The sequence below is a fragment of the Hyperolius riggenbachi genome, chromosome 4 (assembly GCF_040937935.1).
Source record: "Hyperolius riggenbachi isolate aHypRig1 chromosome 4, aHypRig1.pri, whole genome shotgun sequence".
Classification (NCBI taxonomy): Eukaryota; Metazoa; Chordata; class Amphibia; order Anura; family Hyperoliidae; genus Hyperolius; species Hyperolius riggenbachi.
The window spans coordinates 436,352,705-436,377,935 of NC_090649.1; the positions used below are offsets into that span (position 1 = coordinate 436,352,705).

The 25,231-nt window shown below is 43.9% G+C and overlaps 1 protein-coding gene across 17 annotated transcripts in view; it reads left to right on the top strand.

Moving 5' to 3' along the window:
* Positions 1 to 25,231, top strand: part of PLCB4 (phospholipase C beta 4) — a 459,946-nt gene that overhangs the window by 364,203 nt on the left and 70,512 nt on the right. For 12 of the 17 annotated variants that reach the window (XM_068232509.1, XM_068232508.1, XM_068232514.1 and 9 more), the window contains 6 exons: positions 8,751 to 8,853; positions 10,866 to 11,030; positions 11,692 to 11,896; positions 13,816 to 13,904; positions 15,886 to 16,042; positions 20,638 to 20,687. In XM_068232509.1, the coding sequence (XP_068088610.1) occupies positions 8,751 to 8,853; positions 10,866 to 11,030; positions 11,692 to 11,896; positions 13,816 to 13,904; positions 15,886 to 16,042; positions 20,638 to 20,687 (769 nt within the window). The remainder of the gene's footprint in view (positions 1 to 8,750; positions 8,854 to 10,865; positions 11,031 to 11,691; positions 11,897 to 13,815; positions 13,905 to 15,885; positions 16,043 to 20,637; positions 20,688 to 25,231) is intronic. The other 5 variants (XM_068232526.1, XM_068232516.1, XM_068232518.1 and 2 more) reach the window with 1 other exon arrangement.

A 25,231-nucleotide genomic window follows, 5' to 3' on the forward strand; every position in this document is an offset into this window, starting at 1 on the left:
GAAAGACAGATACAGCAAGAAAACAATGATCTCCCACACACGGGAAAGCATAACTTATTTACATTCTTATCACATTGGGCAATGCAATCATAGGTAGGACAGGTAATATTAATATTGTACATTGATCCGAAGGGCATTTCTACAGTCTCATGCATAATAACAAAAAAGATGTGGTTTCGGATATATATATACCTAACCCTCGCATATATGTCAGGATTGCTATTCCATCAGAGATGTGATGTTGCCCACACAGATCGTGTGTAGGAAGCCCAGGGTTCAACAAAAGAATGTATGTAAGGAGAAAAGAGGTAGAAAGAAGAAAAAAAGAAGAGAAAAAGAAAGGAAAGAGAAGAAAAAGAGAGAAAATTGGCTCCGAGCTCACCCTCCGCCACCACCCGACAGCTTTGTCTGTCCTAGATCAGCTGTTGTCTCACAGAAGGGAAGGAAAGATTAATCAGATTCCGAATTGGACCCATTCGTAGAGGGGTTGTCACACCATGGTGCCCATATTTTGTGAAATCTTAATGGGCAATTGCGGTTTTTATATGTCATTTGGTATAGCGGGAGAGCCCGGTTTATAGTACGTTTCCACATATTGACTGAGGGTGTAGCCTCGCCCTTCCATACTCTTAATATTTCCTTACGCGTATAGAAACATAAAATACGGATTAAGTATTGTGTATATTTATTATAGGACGGTTCCTCGAATATTCCCAGTAACGCAAGTTTGGGTGTACATTCGACATATGTCTCTAGGATTTCATTTATAATGTCAAATATATTGTTCCAAAATATCCTGATTTTAGTACAGCTCCAAAACATATGATAGAACGTGCCATCTGCAGCGGAGCACTTCTGGCATAGCGCACTGTTAGCGTTACAGATATGATGCATTCTGGACGGGGTTAGATAGGTTCTATGCAAAAATTTGACCTGGATCAGCCTGTCTCTGGCTGAGATGGGGCCTTTTATAAAGTCTTCAAGGATATCTTCCCAGTCAGTATCATCCAGTCCTGGAATGTCTGCGTTCCATTTTTCCTGACAGCGAAGGATTTTTTCATTGTTTTTAGACATAAGGACTGAATAAATCACAGATAGGGATTTTTCTAAGTGTTTTGTCAAGAGAGTGCGTTCAAGATCATGCACAGCCAATACAGGTGCGCCGCCAGAGAACTGGGCCGCAAAGGCATGCCGGAGTTGCAAGTAACGGAAAAACATTTTGTTTGTAATGGAATACATTTGTTTTAATTCATCAAAGGTTAATAAAGAACCGTCCTTAATAATATGGTGTAGACTTTTAATTCCTGCCCTAGCCCACATCTTAGGATCTGGGATCTGAGTGAAGTGCAGTAGGTTAGGGTTATCCCATATGGGAGCGTGTGGAGAGGTATAATTATCTACACTTAAGTGTTTAACCGCCTCTTTCCAGATTTTACAAACCGTTAGCATTGGAATGGTACAGCGTTCATCATTGGTAGTACCTCTATACAGCAGGAGAGTGAGTCTTTCGTAAGATCCCAAGCATGCCGCCTCCGTAACTACAGCAGGGTTATATTGGTCCTGAGAGAGCCACCATCTGGCTGTGACTAATGTTGCAGCATAGTAATAGAGTTGCATATTGGGGAGCGCCAATCCACCTTGGTCAGAGCCTAATTGTAATGTAGACAGGGCAATTTTGGGGGTTTGGCCCGACCAGATGAACGTTGAGATTAGAGAGTGTAGGGTTTTAAAGAATTTTTTGGGGATAATAATTGGTGAGTTACGAAGTACATATAAGAATTTAGGTAGAAAGATCATTTTGAATATATTTACTTTCCCAATGAGTGAGAGCGGCAACTGTTTCCAAGTTTGGGATTTCTTTCGAAAGGCCTCTACAACTGGTGTAATATTGAATTTAGTGTAATCACGTATAGAGTTTGTTATTAAGATGCCCAGGTACTTAAATTCGGAGACCCATTGTAGTGAGTTAGATGGCGTTTGGCAGGGGCAAACGCAGGATTTTTAAGGGGGGGGTTCCTGAAAGGTCCAGAAGCACGTATGTCCCGAGTGCTTCCGAATACAGGTGGCTCCATACTGCCCAGTGTTCTCCCCAGAAATCTTTGCCAGCCGGGTGGCATGAAAAAGTAGCCGGGTGGGGAAGTAAGGGCTCATTGAGTGGAGGAGAGGGTCACGCGGGGTGGGTGGGTGATTGGTTTGCTGGGGAGTTGGGACAAGTGTGTGTTTGTAAAGCAGGGGTCTCAAACTCAATTTACCTGGGGGGCCGCAGGAGGCAAAGTCAGGATGAGGCTGGGCCGCATAAGGAATTTCACAATCGCGGCGCATCGCTGCCTCTGCCCGCCCCTGCCCGCCCCTCTCACTCTTCCTTCACAGAGAGGGGCGGGGAGAGGCGGCGATCCGTGTGGCGATTGACGTCAGGAGGGGCAGAGCTAAAAGCTCTGCCCCTTCCAGGAAATGCCGGCGGATTGCCCCCCGGGCGATTTGGGGGCTCTGCAGCCCTCGTTTAGCGGCGGGGATGCGGCGGATTACTTGGGAGCACTGAAGCGAACTATAAGGAAGCTTTTGCCGGCGAGGGCCACAAAATATTGTATCAAGGGACGCAAATGGAGTTTGAGACCCCTGTTGTAGAGGATCACAAAAAGTGTCAGGTGGGGTATTTTGATCACCCTGGGTAATACTAGGTGAGGGAGAAGGTTGCGCCGAGTGCTACTGGATGTGGGTGGAGATAATACCACTGACAGCTATCAGGTGGGGAGGGAGATCTCACCCTTGGTGCAGGTGTTGTGGGTGAGGGGTTCATACTAGATGCCTCACACTGTGTTGCTAGTGGATTGAGTGTACATGACTGGCTGCTGCAAATGGACAGGGAACCATCTTTCTTTGGGTTGTATGGAGGAGGGGTCTCGCACTGTGTGATATATATCAGCTCCTCCCTGGCTTGCATAGGCAGAACAGACCCATAGGAGTCCAGGAAAGATTTATTTATGATTATGAAGGATTGCAGTCAGGACACAGGACTTTCACGACACAAGCACACATATATAACAAGAGAGCTATGTGCTCCCACAGCCACTGGCTCTCACACAGTTAAGTCTGCAGTTTACATTGTGGCTGACTCCACACAGCATTCCATCTTTCACCATGACCTGCCCGGGATCCTCCTGCTATAAATCGCAGCCCACCACACTTCTCCATCCCGCTGTCAGCTCTCCTACGACTCCAGCACGTGTTTTTCCCCTGTGCTATAAATCACAGACCACCGAACTGCTCCGTCCCGCTTTATACGCTGAACTTCGTGCACATAAATTAACACGTTCAGCCGGTCAATGATTGCGCTCTGCCTGCCTCTAGTCTCTGCCCAGCACATCCCCACACAGCTTATACACACTACACAGTCACGAGCCTAGTCTGGACTCTGCAGTGACAGTCGGCAGCTAGCGCTATGGTCACACCTCTTACCATGCGCTGAGCCAATCAGTGCAGGAGCTCGCTGCGGGAAGCACGAGATCTCATGTGCAGAGGGGAAGAAGCACATCCTGACAGCCGGGCACTTGTCAGTGAAGAGTGCGGCTCGCAGCGACAGAGATTTCATCAGCCGGGCGGTAACTTATCTTACCTGGGCGCTCCGCCCGGCTGATTGATCCTGGGGAGAACACTGCTGCCCATGCACAAAAGTGCGCTGGCGTATTACGGAGCTGCCTATCTTTGGAAGTACTCAAGGACACGAGTGTTTCTGAGGGCTTTTGGTAGCAGCAAATGTGAACGGGGGACAGCGCTGGCACAACTCCCCAAGAGAGGAACAGGAGATAGACTTAGTTTGGACAATTCAGTGGAATATGCTACATAGTTTCACATAGCGCAAGCGATACCCATATGATGCAGGGATATATGCATCTGCGGAAGATGTCGGCGCTACATAAATACTAAATAATATTATTTTGCCTCACCAGGATTGCACTTTTATTTAGCTTTCCTGTAAGACAAGAACACACAGTCAGCCAGCCAGCACTAGGGGAAGAGGGAAACAAAGGTGAATGAGGGAGGGTCTGAGCGTTTTTCAAATCAACAGTGATTTGAAAATCGCTTGGCTAATGTTACCCTATGTGGGTGTTCCCACAGCAGCGTTGTGATTTTTTCAAAATCGCAGGTATACTGCATGTAGCATGTTTTTGAGCAATTCATTCAAAAATCGCTCTGAAAATCACTTCACAAAATCACACTCACAAATTGCTAGCGATTGCTATTGTCATTTTGGCGTGCACTAGCCCAGAGAGAGGAGTGGAGAAATTGAGAATAGCCCCGGAGATGGAGCAGAGAACTTATCTGTATTGAAGTCCCACATCACACAGGCTACTTGCCTGTAATCGGACTCCTGTCCCTGTCAGTCTCTCACACAAGTCAGAAAGAAGCCCTCCTGGAGTCTAGGGACTGTCAAAAACTTTTCAGCTTGTTATCCACAGTTCCACACCTTATCCACACATGCAGTCATTATAACAATGGGGAGAGACCAGACAGATGTTTGCACACGGACCCTGAGTCCAGGCAAGCTCTGCATCATGCTGTGCATATTTACCAGCTTGCCTGCACTCTAATTTCATCATGTCTGACACTTCTGTGCTGTGGAGAGTCCAGGACTCCATAATCAACATTCTCTCACTGTAGGCTGCATCTTCTTGTGAGGGTTGTGAGGGAAGCTCAGCTGCCTCTCTCATTCTATTAGCTGGAGGGAAGCACCAGAAGTAAGAAGGGAGGGAGAATGAGGCTGTTTATATTATGCGGGCTTCCCTGGCTGAATACACAGCTCAGTGCAGGGGGGAGGTTCCAGACACCCGGAACAGCCCCCTGAGTTCGCCAGTGTTTGGGGCTGAGTTTCATCAAGTGGCATGATGACAGACTTATCTTTATTGACCCTAAGGCCTGAGTAAGAGCCAAATGTTGTAATGATGTCCAAAGCCGAGGTCAGAGAGTTCTCTGGGTCATTTAGGTATAGTAAAGTATCGTCTGCATATAGTGATATCCTTTCTTCTATACACCCCACTGGGATCCCATGAATGTGATCAGAATCACGGATTAAAATAGCCATGGGCTCTATTGCCAGGGCAAAGAGATATGGGGACAATGGACACCCCTGGCGGGTACCGCGTTGTAATTGAAATGACTCAGAGATGTTATTTCCGGTGCGAATTTTTGCCCTGGGAGCTTGGTATAGAGCTTTAATCCATTTGGTAAAGTTATCTCCAAACCCATATCTGTTTAATATTTCCCACAGATAAGGCCATTCTATGGAATCAAAAAGGACCATACCAGCAAGAAAACTAAGCAATTAAAACCTGACAGAACCAACAGGTTTTGAACTAGTCCATCTCCTCATGGGGGATTCTTTGTTTTCAACAGCAATTCCTGAACAGCAGTTGCTAATTCTAACTGACAAAATAGTGTGCAAGTGAGTATGGAGGCTGGCTAGTATCTTACTACCCGTGTTTCCCCAAAAATAAGACACTGTCTTATATTAAATTACTCTTCCAAAATGTGCTAGGGCTTATTTTCGGGGAGGTCTTATATTTTTGTAGGGGTAGCCATCACCTTCAGTGTATATAGCCAGATTAACCTCTGCTTGCTGCTAAATAAGCCTTAGTGGCTGTTAAACCTGCAGATTCCCCTAGAAGTCCTAAGCGGCAGACCTACTCTTCTCCCCCTCTCCCCCCCCCCCCGCCTGCTTTACCACCTCTGCTCCAGCTCCTGGCCCCCTCCTGCAGAGTCCGATCCCCCTAATAGGAGTTCTAAGAAGCAGACTGGCTCTCCCCCTTCCTCCCTGCGCCACCTGCCCGCCCGCCCGCAGGCTCGATTTACCTCCCCGCTGCTCCGGCTCCTGGCCCCTTTCTGCAGGAAATACACATCCTTCTGTTTATCTGCGCCATAATTCACACCGCAGATTAGCGGTGACTTGTTGTAAAGGCAGCTACTGTATCCAATAAGAGCGCTGCCCTATACAGGAAATAAACAGAGATCACTTCCTGTATAGGGCAGCGCTCTTATTAGATACAGTAGCTGCCTTTACCACACGTCACCGCTAATCTGCGGTGTAAATTATGGTGCAAATAAACAGAAGGATGTGTATTTCCTGCAGAAAGGGGCCAGGAGCCGGAGCAGCGGGGAGGTAAATCGTGCCTGCGGGCGGGCGGATGGCTCAGCTTAGCGGAAGGGTGACAGCAGGTCTGTCAGTAGGGCTTATTTTAGGTGTAGGTCTGATATTTTGAGCATACTCGAAATATATACTAGGTCTTATTTTCAGAGGTTGTCTTAAATTAGGGGAAACACGGTAGTTAAGGGGGCACTATGGCGAAAAAATGTACAATATAAAATATGTGCAAACATAGACAAATACAAAGTATGTTTTTTCCAGAATATAATGAGCCATAAATTACTTTTCTCCTATAATGCTGTCACTTACAGTAGGTAGTAGAAATCTGACAGAAGTGACAGGTTTTGGACTAGTCCATCTCTTCATAGGGGATGCTCAGCAAGGCTTTTATTCTTTATAAAGATATTCTCTAAAAAGGGTTTAAACAATAATGCTGGCCAGCTTCCCTGGTTGCTACACAGCTTTTTGGCAGTTGGACAGAGCAACTGCCATTCACTAAGTGCTTTTGAAAATAAATAAATCTCTGAGAATCCCCTATAAAGAGATGGGCTAGTCCAAAACCTGTCACTTCTGTCAGATTTCTAACACCTACTGTAAGTGAAAGCAACATAGGAAAAAAGTAATTTATGGCTCATTTTACTATGGAAAAAGTACTTCTTATTTGTTTATGTTTCCACATATTTTAAATTTTAAAATATTTCGCCATAGTGCCCCTTTAAACCAGTTAAAATGCCGTTCAGGAAATGCTTTTGAAAACAAAGAAAAGAATGAGGATCCTCTATGAGGAGATGGACTAGACCAAAACATGTTGGTTCTGTCAGCTTACTTTTTTCACTGGAGTGGTCCTTTAAGACTGGAGTGTTTATTAGCTGTTATGGCAGTGTAATTGAATCGATTTTTTTTTTAACTTTAAAGAGAAACCGTAACCAAAGATTGAACTTCATCCCAATCAGTAGCTGATACCCCCTTTCCCATGAGCAATCTTTTTTTTTATTTTCTCAAACGGATCATCAGGGGACGCTATATGGCTGATATTGTTGTGAAACCCCTCCCACAGTGTGATGTCAGCACCCTGGTGCTGACATCATCACACTGTGGGAGCCTTGTTACATTGTGGGAAATAACAGCTTCCAAATGGGAAAAAAACAGCATCTCCTTCCACAGACATCACCTGCCAGCATTAAAGATGTTGCCGTGTGATACATTTCATTTACATTTACAATACATTTTCCATTTAATAATACATTTTTAGTATGGGTTCATTTAAAATGGCAATTGGAATTTTTGACAGAACAAAGGAAAACCATCTGCAGGCTCAGATGATCACTTTAAGCCTGATATTGATTGCTGGTCATGTCGTTTGGCTACAACATGGCAAATGTGTAATTTGACGGACGTTTAACTCTTTAGCAGCCAATTTATTTAGAGGTTTGAAAGTGCTCCAGGCCAATTTATTTTAGCACTTTTTTATATTTCTATTTGTTATATTTCCTTGCCTCTAATTAGTACTGCTGTAATGTGTATGTATGGCCACTTGTCACCAGGGGGCAGTGTGAGACAATAACAGTGGACTTCTGCTTTCGGTTTCTTTATTTTCTGCTAGCAGAGAGAGAGATCAAAGCATTCCTAGGATTTATAGCACCACGAGTTCTAACTCTATTAAAGCTACTCTAGATTGTAAGCTTTCGGCAGGGTCCTCCTCCTCGTGTCTCCTACCTGATCACGCACCTCCATTACCGTACACCCATCCTATGGATCTGAGTGAAATCAGCTTGCCTAATCCCCATGCTCCTTGCTAGTGACTGACCAAGCATTACCTTGTACTCGTACAGTGCTGCGTGATCTGGTTTGCATGTATTCCTGTATTGTCTTATTGCTGTATGTCACCCTTAAATATTGCTTGTAACCGTAACTAATGTCCAGCGTTTCGTAATATGTTGGCACTTTATAAATGCAATAAATAAATAAAGACATAATGGGTTAAAAATACTTTAGAGACTTTGGAGTTTTATTTGGTGAAGTACTCCTCCTGTAATGCGTGGCACACATGCAATTTCCGGTCAGATTGACGGTGGAATCAGTTATTTCTGCACAGGTCTGAAATGATTTCTGATCATTTTTCTGATCAACTCTCCGACCACTTCTATACAAAATTGATCAGAAATCGATTTGACTGTCAATCTGACAAAAAATTGCATTGTGTGTACCAGACATATCACCCCCTTACGTTCTTTTTGGCTGGTAGTTGTGTTTGCGTCTGTCAGTTTCAAATAAAGATACCGGATTTTAGTTCTCATCTAAACCTGCAGATCTTTTTCCTTTGTTCTGTCTGTGGCTTGGCTGATCGTACACACCATTAGTGAGTACTGCACCTGTGGGTTATTAGAGGGTTTGGACTTCCTAGTATGCAATAATTGAGAGTGCACTGAAGTCGGGTACAAAAAAGAAAAACAAAACAATAAAAATCAGTAAGGTTTCATTAGTACCTAAAATGTACAAGAATAGCATCTAAAATGTATATTGAGAAGATCGTGAAAAGCAGTTTGAACGTGGTTATTATAACTGATCATCTAAAAAGCACAGTTTTATGGTTTATTTTTTTTACTCCTAGTTACCTCCTAAAGCCAGACTTTATGCGGCGTCCCGACAGAACATTTGACCCGTTCTCTGAAACTCCGGTGGATGGAGTCATCGCAGCTACGTGTTCTGTTCAGGTATGGCAAATGTGGAATTATCATAAAGTAGCACTCCGCTCATAGTGCAAAGAGAAAACCCATAGCTAAAAAAACTAATACCTCTCCAGCAATCCTAAAGCCTGGTACACACTTTCAGTTATATTTGGCCTATCACTGACCAATTTTACTACATCCACGTAGTATGAGGGTCAACTGATATTGACTTCAGAAAAACAAGAAAAAAAGAATAGATGGTGTGTGGCAGTTCCCAGTATACTTCATTAGTGAGCTCTGAAACTACAATGGCAAATATGATTTTATAACCCTGCAACACATTGCACTGTATAGAATAAGCTGTTGCCCAGATGTGTGCTCCGCTTCAGTAAAGAAGAAATCCTCAATAGCAATATTGTCCACAAGAAAAAAGAAAACAAGCGTGCACCTTCCGTCTTTTGGATTTAATGGCATGTGATGACAGCAATATTCACAAACAGGCATAAGCAACACTTCAATTCAAGTCCAAGTGTGAAATTGTTTTGATGCTTAGCATCGCTTACGTGTCCAGCAGATGTGGGGTTATCGGTGCAGGAGGTGGGTGTCAGGCAATAAGCGGTGGAGCGAGGGCCGTTTCGCGTCTATATGACGCTTGGTCACACGTAGCACTGATTTTGAATACTACAGTATGAGAAGGTTGTGGACGTAAACCCTCCTTTTACATGGAGGTGGTAAAACAAGTCAGTGATTGGCCAAAGATATTTGAAAGTCTCTACCTGACTCAAGGGTGCGAACACACAGCAAATTTTACTTTGGCCAATGATTGGCTAATTTTACCACCTCCATGTAATATGAGGGCAAACAGCTTTAGAATACTACGAACGTGTACGTTCTCATACAGCATGATTTCATGAGGTAGAATTGGACAATGATTTGAATTTCAAAATTGATGTGTTTACAATTCCTTAAGTAACATACACCCTACACGGCGCAGTGCTGTGGCCTTTGTGGTGAGGTGCGCGTCACGGCTAGCGCACATGCGTGCACAGCAGGCTGCATGCATGTGGGTTCTGGGGGTGCGCATAGGGAGTTTGTGCTTGCGACAGTTCTCTAGTACCTATTATTCAACAGACTATAGGACTAGTACATAATAATATGTAATATAATATTAATTTCAGTGTGGTTAACGTATACCCGAGGCAACGTGTGACATGATGATAACGATGTGTATGTACAGTGCAAAACATGTTTTTTTATTTTCTGCCTAAAAGAGTTAATTATCAGGCATGCAAGTGACAGCTTCTGTCTTGTTAGTACCTTTTTGGGAATAAAGTAGACCTCACTGATAAGCAAATCGCCATTGCAGCCAAATAGCCAAATAGGAAATGAGCGCTAGAGAGTCTCACTTCCTGTGTGGCTTTTAGCCAAAAGGGGGATTACCGTGTAGTAACCCGGTGTAATGTCTGATTGTGCTGCCCGGAAGCTCCCTTCCACACTGAGTAGCACGCATGCTCAGTGTGAAGTTAATGATGCTGCTGGAGGTAAAATACTAAATATCTTCACTTCCACACCTCTTACACTCCCCAAATGTTCAGGGTAGGGAGGGGAGCCCCGAACGACCTCTATACCAGATTGCAGCCCCCGAGACCCGCTGGTTCAGGAGATAGATTACAGAAACCTATCTCGGGAACCAGCGGGTCTCGGGGGCTGCAATTTGGCATAGAGGTATTTCTGGGGGTTCCCACCCTACCCTGAAGATTTGGGGAGTGTAAGAGGTGTGAGAGCGGAGATATTTAGTATTTTACCACCAGCAGCATCATTCAATAGGAAATGTGGCTGCACAGTCTCCTACTGCGCATGCGGGGCAGCGCAAATCAACAGGCAGCGTAAAAAGACACAACACCAGAACTCCCCAAAGGCTATTTTTAGCATTGCATTGTGATCATTCGATCGCACAGCTACTGCCGGTTTACAGTGTGAAACCAGCCTTAAGCACACACAATACAGTCCTAATATTGTGTCAAAAAGATTTAATTGTATTTAATGTGTTTGCTTAGGTCATATCTGGTCAGTTTCTATCAGACAAGAAAATTGGAACATATGTTGAGGTGGACATGTATGGACTGCCAACAGACACAATACGGAAGGAGTTCCGAACACGTATGGTCATAAACAACGGTCTGAATCCAGTTTACAATGAGGAGCCATTTGTATTCAGAAAGGTGAGCGGTGTTCTTATTCCCAACATGCAAAGAAATAGTAAGCTGGACGCTGATTGGTTGTTGTAGGTTCCTGTGTTCCTGCCCATCATCACGGGCAGGGCACAACCTACAATAACCAATGATCAGGTTACAGTGTAGAATGCAACAAATAGTTATTCCACTGCTTACTGTGGTTGTCTACACTTTTGGTGCCCATACATGGTACAATTTTTTACGTTTATTCGACCAAAACAATCGAATCGAATGAAAGTCAAAAATAATTCTTTTTTTCGATCAAGAAAACGAAATCTTTATATTTAATCTAACGGAATAATCGAACACCGTTATTTAATCAAGAAAAAAAATGAAAAACGTCTACCATGTATGGGCACCATTTGTCTGATAAGCTAACAACGATGCTGATGGTCTTCCAGATTTATTTCCATTTTGTTCTGCAGGTGGGCCAGCGTGTCAGTGTAGCGGCCCACTTTACTTCCAGTGGTCATTTCTGGGAAGGTTGTGTATGACTCCTCCCATCTATTGACTCCAATGTTAGGGCATTGCTCTTTGCTGTGGTTTTGTGAAATTAGGCTTATGTTTTCCTCTGAACCTAACTTCTCAAATCCACTTCATTCACTTGAAATGAAACTCAATAACTTGATAACGGTCCTTGTTTCTTCAGGTTATCCTGCCTGACCTGGCTGTGTTGAGGATTGGAGTGTATGACGACAACAATAAGTTGATAGGCCAGAGGATATTGCCGCTGGATGGCCTTCAAGCTGGGTATCGGCACATTTCTCTGCGGAATGAAGGCAACAAGCCTACATCTCTGCCCACCATCTTCTGTAACATTGTCCTGAAGACGTATGTTCCTGATGGATTTGGAGGTAAGATAATAATAATATAGACCAGGAATGGTCGTATTTTTGCCCCATATCCACTGTACTGATGAGTAGTGTTGGTGTTCGAATTTGAGTTTCTTAATTCGCAGACCTGAATTATGCAGTACACTGCACTTAAGCACCAAAGCTAGTGAAGAAGGTCACGGGGCTGAGGTCCGCATTACAGTTAATGTACCTCTGATGCTTCCATCTTCCAAGTCAGAAGGAGGAACCATCGGAATCAAGTGAAGAGCGACGTGGACAATGACCCTATGACCCTTTTCTAGCTTTGGTGCTTAAAGAGGAACTCCAGTGAAAATAATTTAATATAAAAAGGTGCTTAATTTTTACAATAATTATGTATACATGATTTAGTCAGAGTTTGCTCATTGTAAAATCTTTCCTCTCCCAGATTCACATTCTGACATGTATTACATGGTGACATTGTTACTGTGGGCAGATTATGTAGCTGTTCTGGCTTTAACAGACAGCTATAAACAGCCATTTCCTGTGTGTGTCATTGTTACATTGTGGCAGTTTGCCCAGAGTACCGTACGGTACCAGAGCCTCTTGTGGGAGGGGTTTCAGCACAAAATCAGTCATACAGCGCCCCCTGATGGTCTGTTTGTGAAAATCATTATATTTTTCATGTAAAAGTGGGTATCAGCTACTGATTGGGATAAAGTTCAATTCTTGGTCGGAGTTTCTCTTTAAAGGGAACCTAAACCAAAGCTGGGGCTCTTGAAGATATATTTACCTAAAGCGAGGAAAGCTGCAGGATTTCATTGAGGCTTCCCTCCGTTCCTTAATGTAGGAAGAGAAAAGAAACAATCGAGAGCCCCCAATAGTGTATTATTGTAAGTTAGTTGAGGTAAAAGGTAAAATTATAAAGTTATACTCACAAAGGTGGGTTGCCAAGATCAGGCAACCATTTGTTTCGCAGACGGGGAGATTGGACCTGTCCCCGCTCAGGCTAAAAAGTCGCTCTCTGTGAAGAAGAAAGGGTGTCCACACCCATCCACCAGGTGGATAATTGCGTAGCGAAAAATACAGAGGCGCCAGTAGAATAAAAGTAGTACCAATTTAAAACGTGGGTGGCAATGGTGGACTTGCCTACCCTATAGAAGACCAAAACGGCACTTTGTGTGGTACAAAAGTAATAATTTAATTAATTTAGTACTCCAAACAAAAAACAAATAGTTTGCAACGCGTTTCACGGGTCCCAAGCCCGCTTCCTCAGGCAAAACACATACAAGCAGGAGCAACGAAGCAGTAGTCTATGCCTCTGTTCCCTGGGAACTATTGCCACCCATGTTTTAATTGGTTTTAAATTGGTACTACTTTTATTCTACTGGCGCCTCTGTATTTTTCGCTCCGTTCCTTAATGTCTCCCCTTACTGACGGTGGCCCCTCTCCACATCGGGGCCGCACTCCTCTCCTGTTATGAGGGTGGCCGTGCGAGCATGGCTGCACATGTGCAGTAGAACGGAGCTGCTCATACAAGAATGAAAAATCCCAGATTCGGATATCAACACTACTGACGGGTTCAGTGACTACTGTAACTAAAATTAATAGTTTAAAAGTAAGCAGTTACATTTTTGGGGACTAAGTTTTGGACTAGCCCATCTCCTCATGGGGATTCTCAGGGTTTTCTCTTTGTTTCCAAAAGCATTTCCTGAATGGCAGTTGCTAAGTATAACTGACAAAATGGTAAGATACCAGCAAGCCTCCTTACTCACTTGCACACTATTTTGCCAGTGAGACTTAGGAACTGCCATTCAGGAAATGTTTTTGAAAACAAAGAAAATCCAGAGAAACCCCCATGAGCAGATGGACTAGTCCAAAACCTTTTGGTTGTGTCTGATTTTAACTGGGCATTATCCATTATCTACAGTACATAACTGCCTGTGTCTTCTTACTTGTAGATATTGTTGATGCGTTATCAGATCCAAAGAAGTTTCTTTCTGTTACTGAGAAAAGAGCGGACCAAATGAGGGCGATGGGTATTGAAACTGTAAGTACTCAATGCAGCAATTGGGTCAATTGTTTGAGCATAGAATGTAGGCTACGTCTACACTCACATTGGGATGCTCTGTGTTGCCTCCACATAGCGCACCTCACCACAGTAGTCACTTAAACCAATAGGACATTCCCCATTTGAGGTGCGATGCGACGGAAGTACTTTACAGAAGCTGCAGTGCATTAACATGCCTTGCACGCAGCACTGGAAGCAATTAAAGTCAATGGTTAAGATATCTTGCTGTCTGCCTAGCAGTGTAAACATTTCTGAAGGGTGCGGCTTTTTAAAAAGCAGGTTTCCACCAATTTCCATGTCAGCACAGTCAGTAACAGCCATTGTAGTCTGGCTAAAGACTGTCGCTCTCCTACCCTTTGTGCCAGTTAGCACACCAAGGCTGTGCACAAGGTCGGAGCTATTTATGTTTGAAATTCCCATCCTGATTGGTGTTGATTTACAATAGAGCTGTTTTGATGCCAGGCGTTGGCCTTGGACAACAAGGACCTCAGGTTTGTCAGCATTCCGTTTCAGCCAGTTGTCATTCATCCACTCCTGTAGCTCAGCTAAGCAAGAATTAATTTTTGGAGTAGGGTCTGTTCCACCAGGTTTGAAGAACAAGTATAGCTGCGTGTCATCAGCATAGCAGTGGTACATTAGGCCATGTTGTTGGTTAATTGTACCAAGTAGTAGTATATAGATTTCAAATAGCAGCGGGGATAGGATTGAGCCATGTGGCACTAAAAATTCTAGAGGTGTAGGGTTGGACATGACAGGTCCTAGGCATACTCTCTGTTTTCTCTCAGACACAGCAAGTCTGTTGAGCAAGAGCTCATGGTCAACTGTATCAAAAGCTGCTGAGAGATCCAACAGTATTAGGGTGGAGCATTCCCCTCTGTCCCTTGCCATGAGCAGATTGTTGCAGACTTGGGCGAGGGCTGTTTCACAGCCGTGGAGTTTCTTTACGCTGGATTGTACAGGGTCAAAGATGTTGTTTGCTGAGAGCCTGGCTTCAAGTTTCAGATAGACAGCCTTTTCAATAACTTTCTCCAAAAAGGGGAGGATGGAGATAGGTTTGTAGCTGCTCATTGCGTCTGGATCCATTGAGGGTTTTTTGACAAAGGAAACCATCCTGCTTGCAGAGAACAATTGACTTTTTTGTGAAATTTTGGTTGAAACAGGCCAGGGCATTTCAGCATGAGCTTAGTTGGTCCAGGTTGCAGGTTGTCTGGAGGAGGTGACGGAGGATGTCTGGGATCTCTTCCTAATTCCTTTGAAATTAGCCCAGGGTGTTAAAGAGAGTCTGAAGCGAGAATAAATCTCGCTTCAGACCTCATAGTCAGCAGGGGCATGTGTGCCCCTGCTAAACCGCCGCTATCCCGCGGCTAAACGGGGGTCCCTTACCCCCCAAAATCCCCTCCGAACAGCGCATCCCCTCTTCCGGATTGAGGCAGGGCTAACCGCCGCAGCCCTGCCTCTTGCGCGTCTGTCAGCGCGTATCTCCGCCTCTCCCCCGCCCCTCTCAGTCTTCCTTCGCCGTTAGCCCTGCCTCAACAGCAGCAAAATCTACGACCAAGTTGGTCGTTGATTTTGAAGGGGGGTTGGGGGGTCAGGGACCCTCGTTTAGCGGCGCGATAGCGGCGGTTTAGCAGGGGCACACATGCCCCTGCTGACTATGAGACAAGAAGCGAGATTTATTCTCGCTTCAGTGTCTCTTTAAGTTGTTCTTACTAACGGGCGTTGAAGAAGTCTTCGTTGCTGCAGACTGAATGAGAAATAACTCACATACGTGACATGGTATCTGTACACATTTTTTTAAAGTTTTGCTTTAAACTTATGACATTGGTTTTTGGGTTGCATCAGTAAGTTGTGCTACTGATACAGTAAAGTTCAGTAAAGTTGTTTTGAAAATAGGTTTGAGCAGTCATATCTGTTGGGTTGTCAAAGTTTGTATCACAGTCCAATCGTTTTCTCATTACAGAGTGACATTGCCGATGTTTCCAGTGACAACACAAAGAACGATAAGAAAGGGAAAGCAAATAATGCCAAAGCAGCTGTGACTCCTCAGCCAAACCCAGACCCGAGGCAGTCCTCTGGAACCACGCCGGGCGCAGGGGAGGAGGGGAAGAAAGGTACAGGTATTGTTTTTACTATGATACATTTTCCAAATTCAGAAAAGTAGAGCAAAGGAGAACATGTTGTCAGCAGCGACTAAGAAAATAACGCGAATCTGCATGCATTTTCTACATGCAGATTCGCATGACATATACAAGTCAATGGGCCTGTTTCCATTACAGACAAAATTAGCTTACTCCTGCAGGCGGAAAAAAAAATGCCTGCCTCTGTCAGAATTTTCTGCATGGTTTAATCGGCTTCACGTTCACGCATATGCATTGCCACGTACGAGTTTACGTATGCGAAAGTTATTAGTAATGAATGGAGACGGTAAAATCAGGGGCGTAACAATAGACCCTGCAAGGGATGCAGCTGCAGGGGGGCCCAGAAGCCACAGGGGGCCCTGTCCTGAGAGATTGACAGCTAAGAGCAAGGAGAGAAAAAACTTTCTGCTCTGTGCACAATTGTTCTAATGACTGCCTCTGCTCAGCCACTAATAACGAATCATACAAAGTTTTGTAGACAAAGATTTTTAGACAGTCCCTATTCAGTGTGCAGGGGGAGGGGGCCCCACCCAACGTTTTGCAGGGGGGCCCAGTGATTTCTAGTTACGCCCCTGAAATATAATACATGTAGTCCCCGACTTACGAACGCTCGACTTACGAACAACCTGTCGATACAAAACTGCATGGATTCAGTGTTTCCATGGGAACAAGCCCCCCCAAAAATTTCAAGTTGGACTTTTTTGAGAAAATCGATTTTAAAAAATCCAAAGAAAAAATGGCTTGTAAACTTGTATAAGCAGGCACAGAGGGCAGAGGTGACACAGAGGGGGACACTGGAGGCAAAGGGGGGGCACAGAGGAGGTACAGGGGACAGAGATAGCACATTGTTCCGACTTAAGAACAGATTCAGGTTAAGAATGAATCAACAGTCCCTATCTCGTTCGTTAACCGGGGACTACCTGTAAATTAAAAAAACGCAAATACATGCACAAATACATGGGACTACCTGTAAATTAAAAAAACGCAAATACATGCGAAATCGCATGCAACTTCATAGGCGTTTTTTTTCTGTGGGGATTCGCTTAGGTATAGTGGAAACAGGCCCTTATTTCACTCAACGTAACAGGATGTTTTTAGCTTTGTTACCAACAGGATGTTTTTAGCTTGTTTCCTTTATTAAAGCAAACCTGTGAGGAAGGAAAGGTTTTTTGTTTTTTTAAATTAGATACTTACAGGGGACCTAAACTGAGAAGGATATGGATTTTTCCTTTTTAAAAAAAAAAGTTGCCTGACTCTCCTGCTGATCCTGTGTCTCTAATACTTGCAGCCACAGCCCCTCAACAAGCATGCAGATCAGGTGCTCTGACTGAAGTCAGACTGGATTAGCTGCATGCTTGTCTCAGGTGTGTGATTCAGCCACTACTGCAGCCAAAGAGATCAGCAGGACTGCCAGGGAACTGGTATTGTTTAAAAAGGAAACATCCATATCCCTCTCAGTTTCGGTTTCCTTTAAAGGGAACCTGAAGTGAGAGTGATATGGAGGCTGCCATATTTATTTCAATTTAAACAATGCACATTGCCTGGCAGTCCTGCTGAGCCTTTGTCTCTAATACTTTTAGCCATACACCCTAAACAAGCATGTAGGCCAGGTGCTCTGACTGAAGACATGTGCTGGTTCCATGTGTGTGATTCAGGCAGTACTGATGCACAACATATCATCAGGACAGCCAGGCAACTGACATTTTATAAAAAGGAAATACATATGGCAGCCTCCATATCCCTCTCACTTCAGATATACTTTAAAGGAGGGATGTGGAGGCTGCCATATTTATTTCCTTTAAAGCAATACCATTTGCCTGGCTATTCTGCTAATCCTCTACCTCTAATGCTTTTAGCCATAGACCCTGAACTAGCATGCATCAGATCAGAAGTTTCTGACATTATTGTCACGTCTGACCAGATTAGCTGCATGCTGGTTTCTGGTGTGACTCAGATGCTACTGCAGCTAAATAGATTAACAGGGCTGCCAGTCAACTGTTATTGTTTAAAATGAAATAAAAATGGCAGCTTCCATATACTTCTAGCTTCAGGTTTGTGAGAACTCTGGATAGTTCAGAGGTTTCCCAGATCCTCCTTAAGCCCGCCACTTCTGTGCAGTACCCTCTGCTTCTTAGTGGCCTTGCTCCCATCCATGTATGAATGTCTGCATATTGCGCATGCACGAATACAGTCCATGCATGCCCGGTAAAACAAAACCACTGGTGCAGTGGTTCTCCTCCGGAAAGCCATGTACAAGCATCTTAGTTTGGCTGGTCATGTGCCGACCGCACCTGCCCAGTATAGATGCGCACTGACAATCCAGAGGCTTTCTTCTAAAGAGGCTATGCTTTAACCACTTTACCCCCGCCCGTACGAATTTCTCCGTCCCTTTTTCCATCCTTTAACCCCCAGGGACGGAGAAATCCGTACTTTCCGTGTTCCCGCCGCTGTCCGCGCTTCCGCTCGTAAACACGCCGCCCGCCGCTAGTAAACACGCCGCCGCCCGCTCGCCCGGAGATCAATGAACGGGAAAATCCATTCCCGTTCGTTGATCTAAGCCTCACAATGATCCGCTGCTCTCCGATGGGCAACGCGATCATTGTGGAAAAAAAACAAACACTCACAGCCTCCTACTACTTCCTGCGAGCGTCCGGAAGGACGCTCGCAGGTGGCAATAAACAAAAAGTTACTGTTGCCATCCTGTGGCCAAATAGTAAAACTACACCCTAAGCATTTTTTACATAGAAGTAAATTAGTTTTACACTAAAAATTAACTCATTACCTCCCACACTCCCCATTTTTTTTTTTTTTGTAATTAAAAAAAAATTAAAAATTTACAATTAAAAAAAAAACACAAATAGTTACCTTAGGGACTGAACTTTTTAAATATTTATGTCAAGAGGGTATAACACTGTTACTTTATAAACTATGGGCTTGTAATTAGGGATGGACGCAAAACTGAAAAAAAATGCACCTTTATTTCCAAATAAAATATTGGCGCCAAACATTCTGATAGGGACATAATTTAAACGGTTTTATAACCGGGACAAAAGGGCAAATACATTTCATGGGTTTTAATTACAGTAGCATGCATTATTTAAAAACTATAATGGCCGAAAACTGAAAAATAATTAATTTTTTCCCACATTTTTCCTATTTTCCCATTAAAACACATTTAGAATAAAATAATTCTTGGCATAATGTCCCACCTAAAGAAAGCCTAATTGGTGGCGGAAAAAACTAGATATAGTTCATTTCATTGCGATAAGTAATGATAAAGTTATAGACGAATGAATGGAAGGAGTGCTGAAAGGTGAAAATTGCTCTCGTGCTCAGGGGGTAAAACCCCTCAGTGGTGAAGTGGTTAAAGTACATTTGTCACTTACCCTTATATACTCGCATATAAGCCGACCGGCGAAGAAGTCAAGACACCCACTTTTCCCTCAGAAACCAGGAAAAAGTGATTGACTCGCATATAAGCCCCCTCCCCAGTAGCGGGATGTGAAGTCAGCGTCCCTTACCTTAGCCAGGTGTGCCCCAAGAATGATACAGCTTTGTTTCAAGATGCCACTAGATGGCGTAATAGATATGAGACACAGTGATTGCCACACAGGAAGAATCCCCGATCACTGCACCATTGACATGTTGCTTGGACGCTCTGCTCCAAAAGCCAGGGGACACAGGTAGTCTTGAGTAGCACACTCTGCACACCATGTTATGGGGGGGGGGGGCAGACATCACAAGGAGCTAGCTGGCAAGAGCAGGATCACTAATGCATGATCCTTACGCTCCTTTGCCAGTAACAAAACCTGCCCCACTACCCGTTCTGCTCCACTGACTCACATATAAGCTTAGGAGGTAACTTTTCAGCACATTTTTTGTGCAGGAAAATGAGCTTATACGGGAGTATATAGGGTACTTGGATTAGTTTGGCTCTGTAAAATCAATAGGCAGAGTGCACACCAGTGTCTCTGGATGTGTGCTTGGCATTTCAGGGACATAAAGGAATGATTTGTATAGTCACACAATGAGCAGAAGTGATACATCATGGGTGGATACTTTAGGGTGAAAGTAAAGGTATGAAATAAACTGTATCCATAGAGCTGTTTTTATGAAGGACATTACTTAGGCAGGTTAGGGTTCACATTTATTAAAACGTTTATGTTATGTAAATGGTGATCACCCCACTTATCATGTATTTCAATGCCATCGCATTTTATTTCCGGTTGTTTGCAATTCTGCGTGTCTGATGTTTTTTGTTGTTGATTTCAGACATCGCTCTCTTCCTTTGAGCTTGGCTTGGAATTAATCATTATCCAATAATCAAATTGAAGGAGGGGGGGGGCTATTGGCTTGCTTTCGAGCTGTAACTGACTTACCCAATTATGTCAGTCGCTTTTATCCCGGGATAATTGTCATGCACTTTTGGTGGCATGGTAGTGTTACTGGCATTTAGTGAATATGTCCCCAAGTCACGTCACTTCGGGCACTCTTTCCATGCATACATGACACACAACAGATGATTTTGCTTGTAGTACTACTTACTTCTCATTTTCTTCTGTCATTTTTTCTAGCTATTGACCTCATACCGCCAGTAAAAGTTGAAGATCTGAAACAGATGAAGGTAAGTTAATGACCTTCGATTGTCTTTTTTCCATAGTGTGTCATGATTATTATCATCTTGTACACAGACCTTGATTTCATAATTCAGAGAGTAGTGTGTAGTACGGTAGAAATGTGATTGGCTGCGCTTATCACTCTACAGTTTGCCTTAAACTGCAGAGATCCGCCACAAACCAACCATTTTTGAGTATAGGTGGACATACATCTGTAGACTTGGCGGCCGATCGACTATCAGATTATTGTTATTGAATCTGATGAAAATCGGTGCCGGCAAGAGCATGCCTGATCAATAATTTGACCAATTTTGTGCAGAAATTGGTCACACGTAGACCATCTCGTGCCGACGCACTCCATCGCGAACACACTGAATCCAGTGCTGGAGACTTGGGCACAGCAGCGCTGGAGCCTTGGGTGCAGCTGGCGCCACCATAGGCCGTAATAGGAACTACGGCTATAGCAGACACAGGGAGTAACTTCAGCGCTGTCAGAAAACGGAGCTGAAGTTGCTTTTAAAACAATAATTCGGCTTCCAGCAATAGCTGGAAGCCGAATTATATCATTCCACCACTATCCATGGCGGCCTGCAGGGGGAATAGTAATTTACATGGCCCGGACTTGTGCAGCAGCAGGATAAGTCATATACTGGCTGTGTCCTGCGCCCAAGTCTCCCGCGCCGATTCCTCTCGTACGCCTACATCGGGTGCGTGGCAGTGACGGCATGCGATAATCGCAAACACCGATTGCGATGGAAACACTCGGCTGCTGTCCCCCCTAATGTTTCATGTCGCCCCTGGTACCGATGCAGTTATACTTTACTTATCACGCTATTCGTGCTGAGAGCCTGTGCCCTATTTCGCATTCTGTCCCCACGCGACTGAGGGCATATAGCACACGGGGCACGTGTGTGATGCACCACGTGCTATACCACCAGAAACCACGTGGGGGTGCAAAAGTACAGTGAGGACACTCAGCACGGCCAGGTTACAGGGAACAAAATGACTGTATGGGAACCAGGCGGGGGGGGGGGGATAAAACATGGGGTGGGTGACACAAGGCCAATTCCCAAAAGAGTTCATGCTAAAATTGAATGGGAATCGGCCTGCGGTTTATGGCAGCCAAGAGATCTCTCTCCTATCGGATTCGATCAGTGAGAGATTTGTCTATTAGTTGTTCAGCCACCAAAAATCACTAGATGTGCATCCACCTTATTCATATTAGACATAAGTCAGGATATGCAAATGAGTAAACATGACTCATTTCAAAGCACTGTTGAAAAATGTAATAGCAGAAGTTTTAGTCAAATCACATGGTCTTCCTTAGCCAATCAGAGGCAGAGATTCCGTTAGAAATCAGCCACTTTATTCCAGCAGTGAACAACGATTCTAGAGTTTGTGTTCCAATCAGATTTTTTTGTTCTTGCACCATGTGCATCAGCTAGGACGCAATTTTCCGGACACTAAGCGCATTTCTCTGCATTACAATAGCTCATGATTGTTAGCTAGATAACTCTCATTTTGGTCCTGATGCACTAATTTGCAGTAATATTACCATTACTACTGGCAGCATATACTGCTATTAGCACAACCCGCGGTACTTGAGTAGCAAGAGCGTTGCAAAGGTAACTAACACATGTTATTAGTAAACCTTGTTACCATAGCGCTACTTGAGTACCTTGGGTCAGACTACTACTGTAACATGCAGTACACTCTGCTGTGAGTTACAGTAATGTTGCTGTGCACTGTCTGCACCTAGCAATATTACTGGACTTTAGTGCAACAACCACATAGCGTGCAACAATACGCTGCAAGCTGTAAGTTTTTTTCCACGCAAAAGTTCGTACTAGAAGCGAACAAGCCTTTGTCGGTCCCAATACGAATTTGCATGCAGAAAACACATATGAAAGTGTGAACTGTACGTTAATTATTTCATGACTACACACGGGGACATTTATCAAGAGTGCCTGAGACAAAATGTTGGTCGGTTTTTAGAAATCTGTGCAGAACTATTGCATCTTAAAGGGAACCTTAACTGAGAGAGGGGTATGGATGTTTCCTTTTAAATAATACCAGTTGCCTGGCAGTCCTGCTGATCTCTTTATCTGCAGTAGATGATGAATCACAGACCTGAAACAAGCATGCAGCTAATCCAGTCTGACTTCAGTCAGAGCATCTGATCTGCAAGCTTGTTCAGGGGGTGTGGCTAAAAGTATTAGAGACACAGGATCAGCAGGAGGGTCGGGCAACTGGTATTATCTTAGAAGGAAAAATCCATATCCTTCTCAGTTTAGGTTCCCTTTAAGAAATCACTACATAGTGCAGATTCCTTCTTAAACTGTTGTAGAAGGAGTTAGGAAGTCTCTCAGACAGTGCAGTGTGTGAGAGAAATTGCCATTGCTGAGGTAACCAACACATCTGCTGTATTGCATCAATGCCCAGCACTGGAAGGGTTAAACACAGAACAGCTTCACAGGACACCTGGCAGCAGGGAGGAGGAGACCTTCACAAATCATGTCTAGCCAGCACTGCTACACTATCTGTAGAACTGCTATTAAAGCGAACCTTAAGTAAAAAAAAAATGACTTTTACTAACCTGGGGCATCCAGTAGCCCCCTGCAGCTGTCCGGTGCCCTCGCCGTGTCCCTCTGATCCTCGTTTCCCCGTCGGCAGCCACTTCCGGTTTCGCCGTCAGGAGCCGACAGGTTGGGAACGCGAGTGATTCTTCGCGTTCCCAGCCACAATTGCGCCCTCTATGCTGCTATAGCATGAAGCATATAGCAGCATAGAGGGGCAATTGTGGCTGGGAACGCGAAGAATCACTCGCGTTCCCAGCCTGACAGCTCCTGACGGCAAAAAACAGAAGTTGCTGCCGGTGGGGACACGAGGATCGGAGGGACACGGCGAGGGCAACGGACATCTGCAGGGGGCTATTGGAAGCCCCAGGTGAGTAAAAGTCATTTTTTTTTTACTGTAGCATCACTTTAAAGTGAACCTAAAGCCGGTTAAAAAAAATGAGATTAACTGACCTGGGGCTTCCCTCAGCCCCCAGGTCAGTTAATCTCATTTTTTTTAACCGGCTTTAGGTTCACTTTAAGCACTTCTTAATCTGCAGCAGTTTAGGGATGGATTTGCACTTTTTTAACTGTAGTGCAGCTCTAGAAATCCACACTAAGCTGCCACTATCATGAAGGATTTGAAAAGCTTCTGATTATCATTCAGAGCAGTTCCTCTGCTGGTTAGAACAGTTTAAGAAGAAAAAACTGTCAGTAATGCTTTGATAAATCTGGGCCACAGTGCCTCTTTTTTAAATGCTGTCATCCCTAAGTAGGTCTTTTGAGAACCCACTTTTACACCTGTGGTCAGTCCATACCTGATGGGGGAGCAGCTGTAGAATTTCCCCTCTCACCTACAGAAGTGGTTACCTAACTGGCCGCAGAGGCAGTTATAGACTTTTTGCTGTCTGAGGCAAACTTGTGAGAATGTGCCAGAGCTGATAACTATAAAAGGGAGTTCTAAGAAATGTTTTAAAATGTTTTACTTTGTGGGTTATTTACTGTAGTTTTTATTTTTGAAGTTTATTTGTTTTGGGCTTTTTTGTGTTTTTTTTTTATGTTTTTTTAGCTCACCTCAACAAATATAATTGGTTCTCCATAGCCACCAACCCCACCTCATAGCACCATGGACCTTCCCACGATAGCAAAATAGCCTTTAATTAGTTTTTTTCCTGAGTTTTCTCCTAGGAGATAGTTTTTGATATTTTGTTTAACTTTTCAGGACTCTGCAATTGCAAAAAGTTCCAAACAGTAGGTGAATAACTGTCAAAATTACTTTGAGTATTTTTCTTGCTTGCTGATGACATAAAGGGCATATTATTAATAAGGTGTTAAAAATATCCCCAAGGAGAAAACTTAAAGAAAACCTGAACTGAAAATTAAAAGTCAAAATAAACATACACAAGTCATACTTACCTCCCGTGTAGTCTACTCCTCAATCTCTTTTTCCTCTCCCGCGTCCTGTTTGTCCACTGCGATCAAGGGAATTCTCTGTCCTACATTTTGAAAATGGCCGTTACCCTATAACAGCTTCCTGGTCAGCACACTGTTAAACTGTAACATCGCCCACTTGAGCCATAGGGAAACATGGACATTACCTGGCACATCAGTTGTCCTATCAGCTTTAACTGACAGCAAATTATATGTAACTGACAGCAACTGATATATTTCAGTTCTGACAAAATATTGTCAGAACTGGAAGGGATCATTGTCAGAAGATAATGGTGAGCTTCTGAGAGGAACTGATGGCAAGGTAACTATGTAATGTTCGTTTGAAGTTACCTCATGTGTTTATTTTAAATAATTTGACTCAGTTCAGGTTCCCTTTAAAATAAAAAGTGACTTGAATAAGGGCCCATATCTTTAACCCTTTAATATCCCTTCTTTAACGATCTCATTTGAGATAACATGGGTTAAGGCAGTGGCAGCCGCCTATACTCGGGCTGCCTAATGCAGAGTGGGCACAGTAAGTGATTTTATGTTTACCTGCTCTGGCC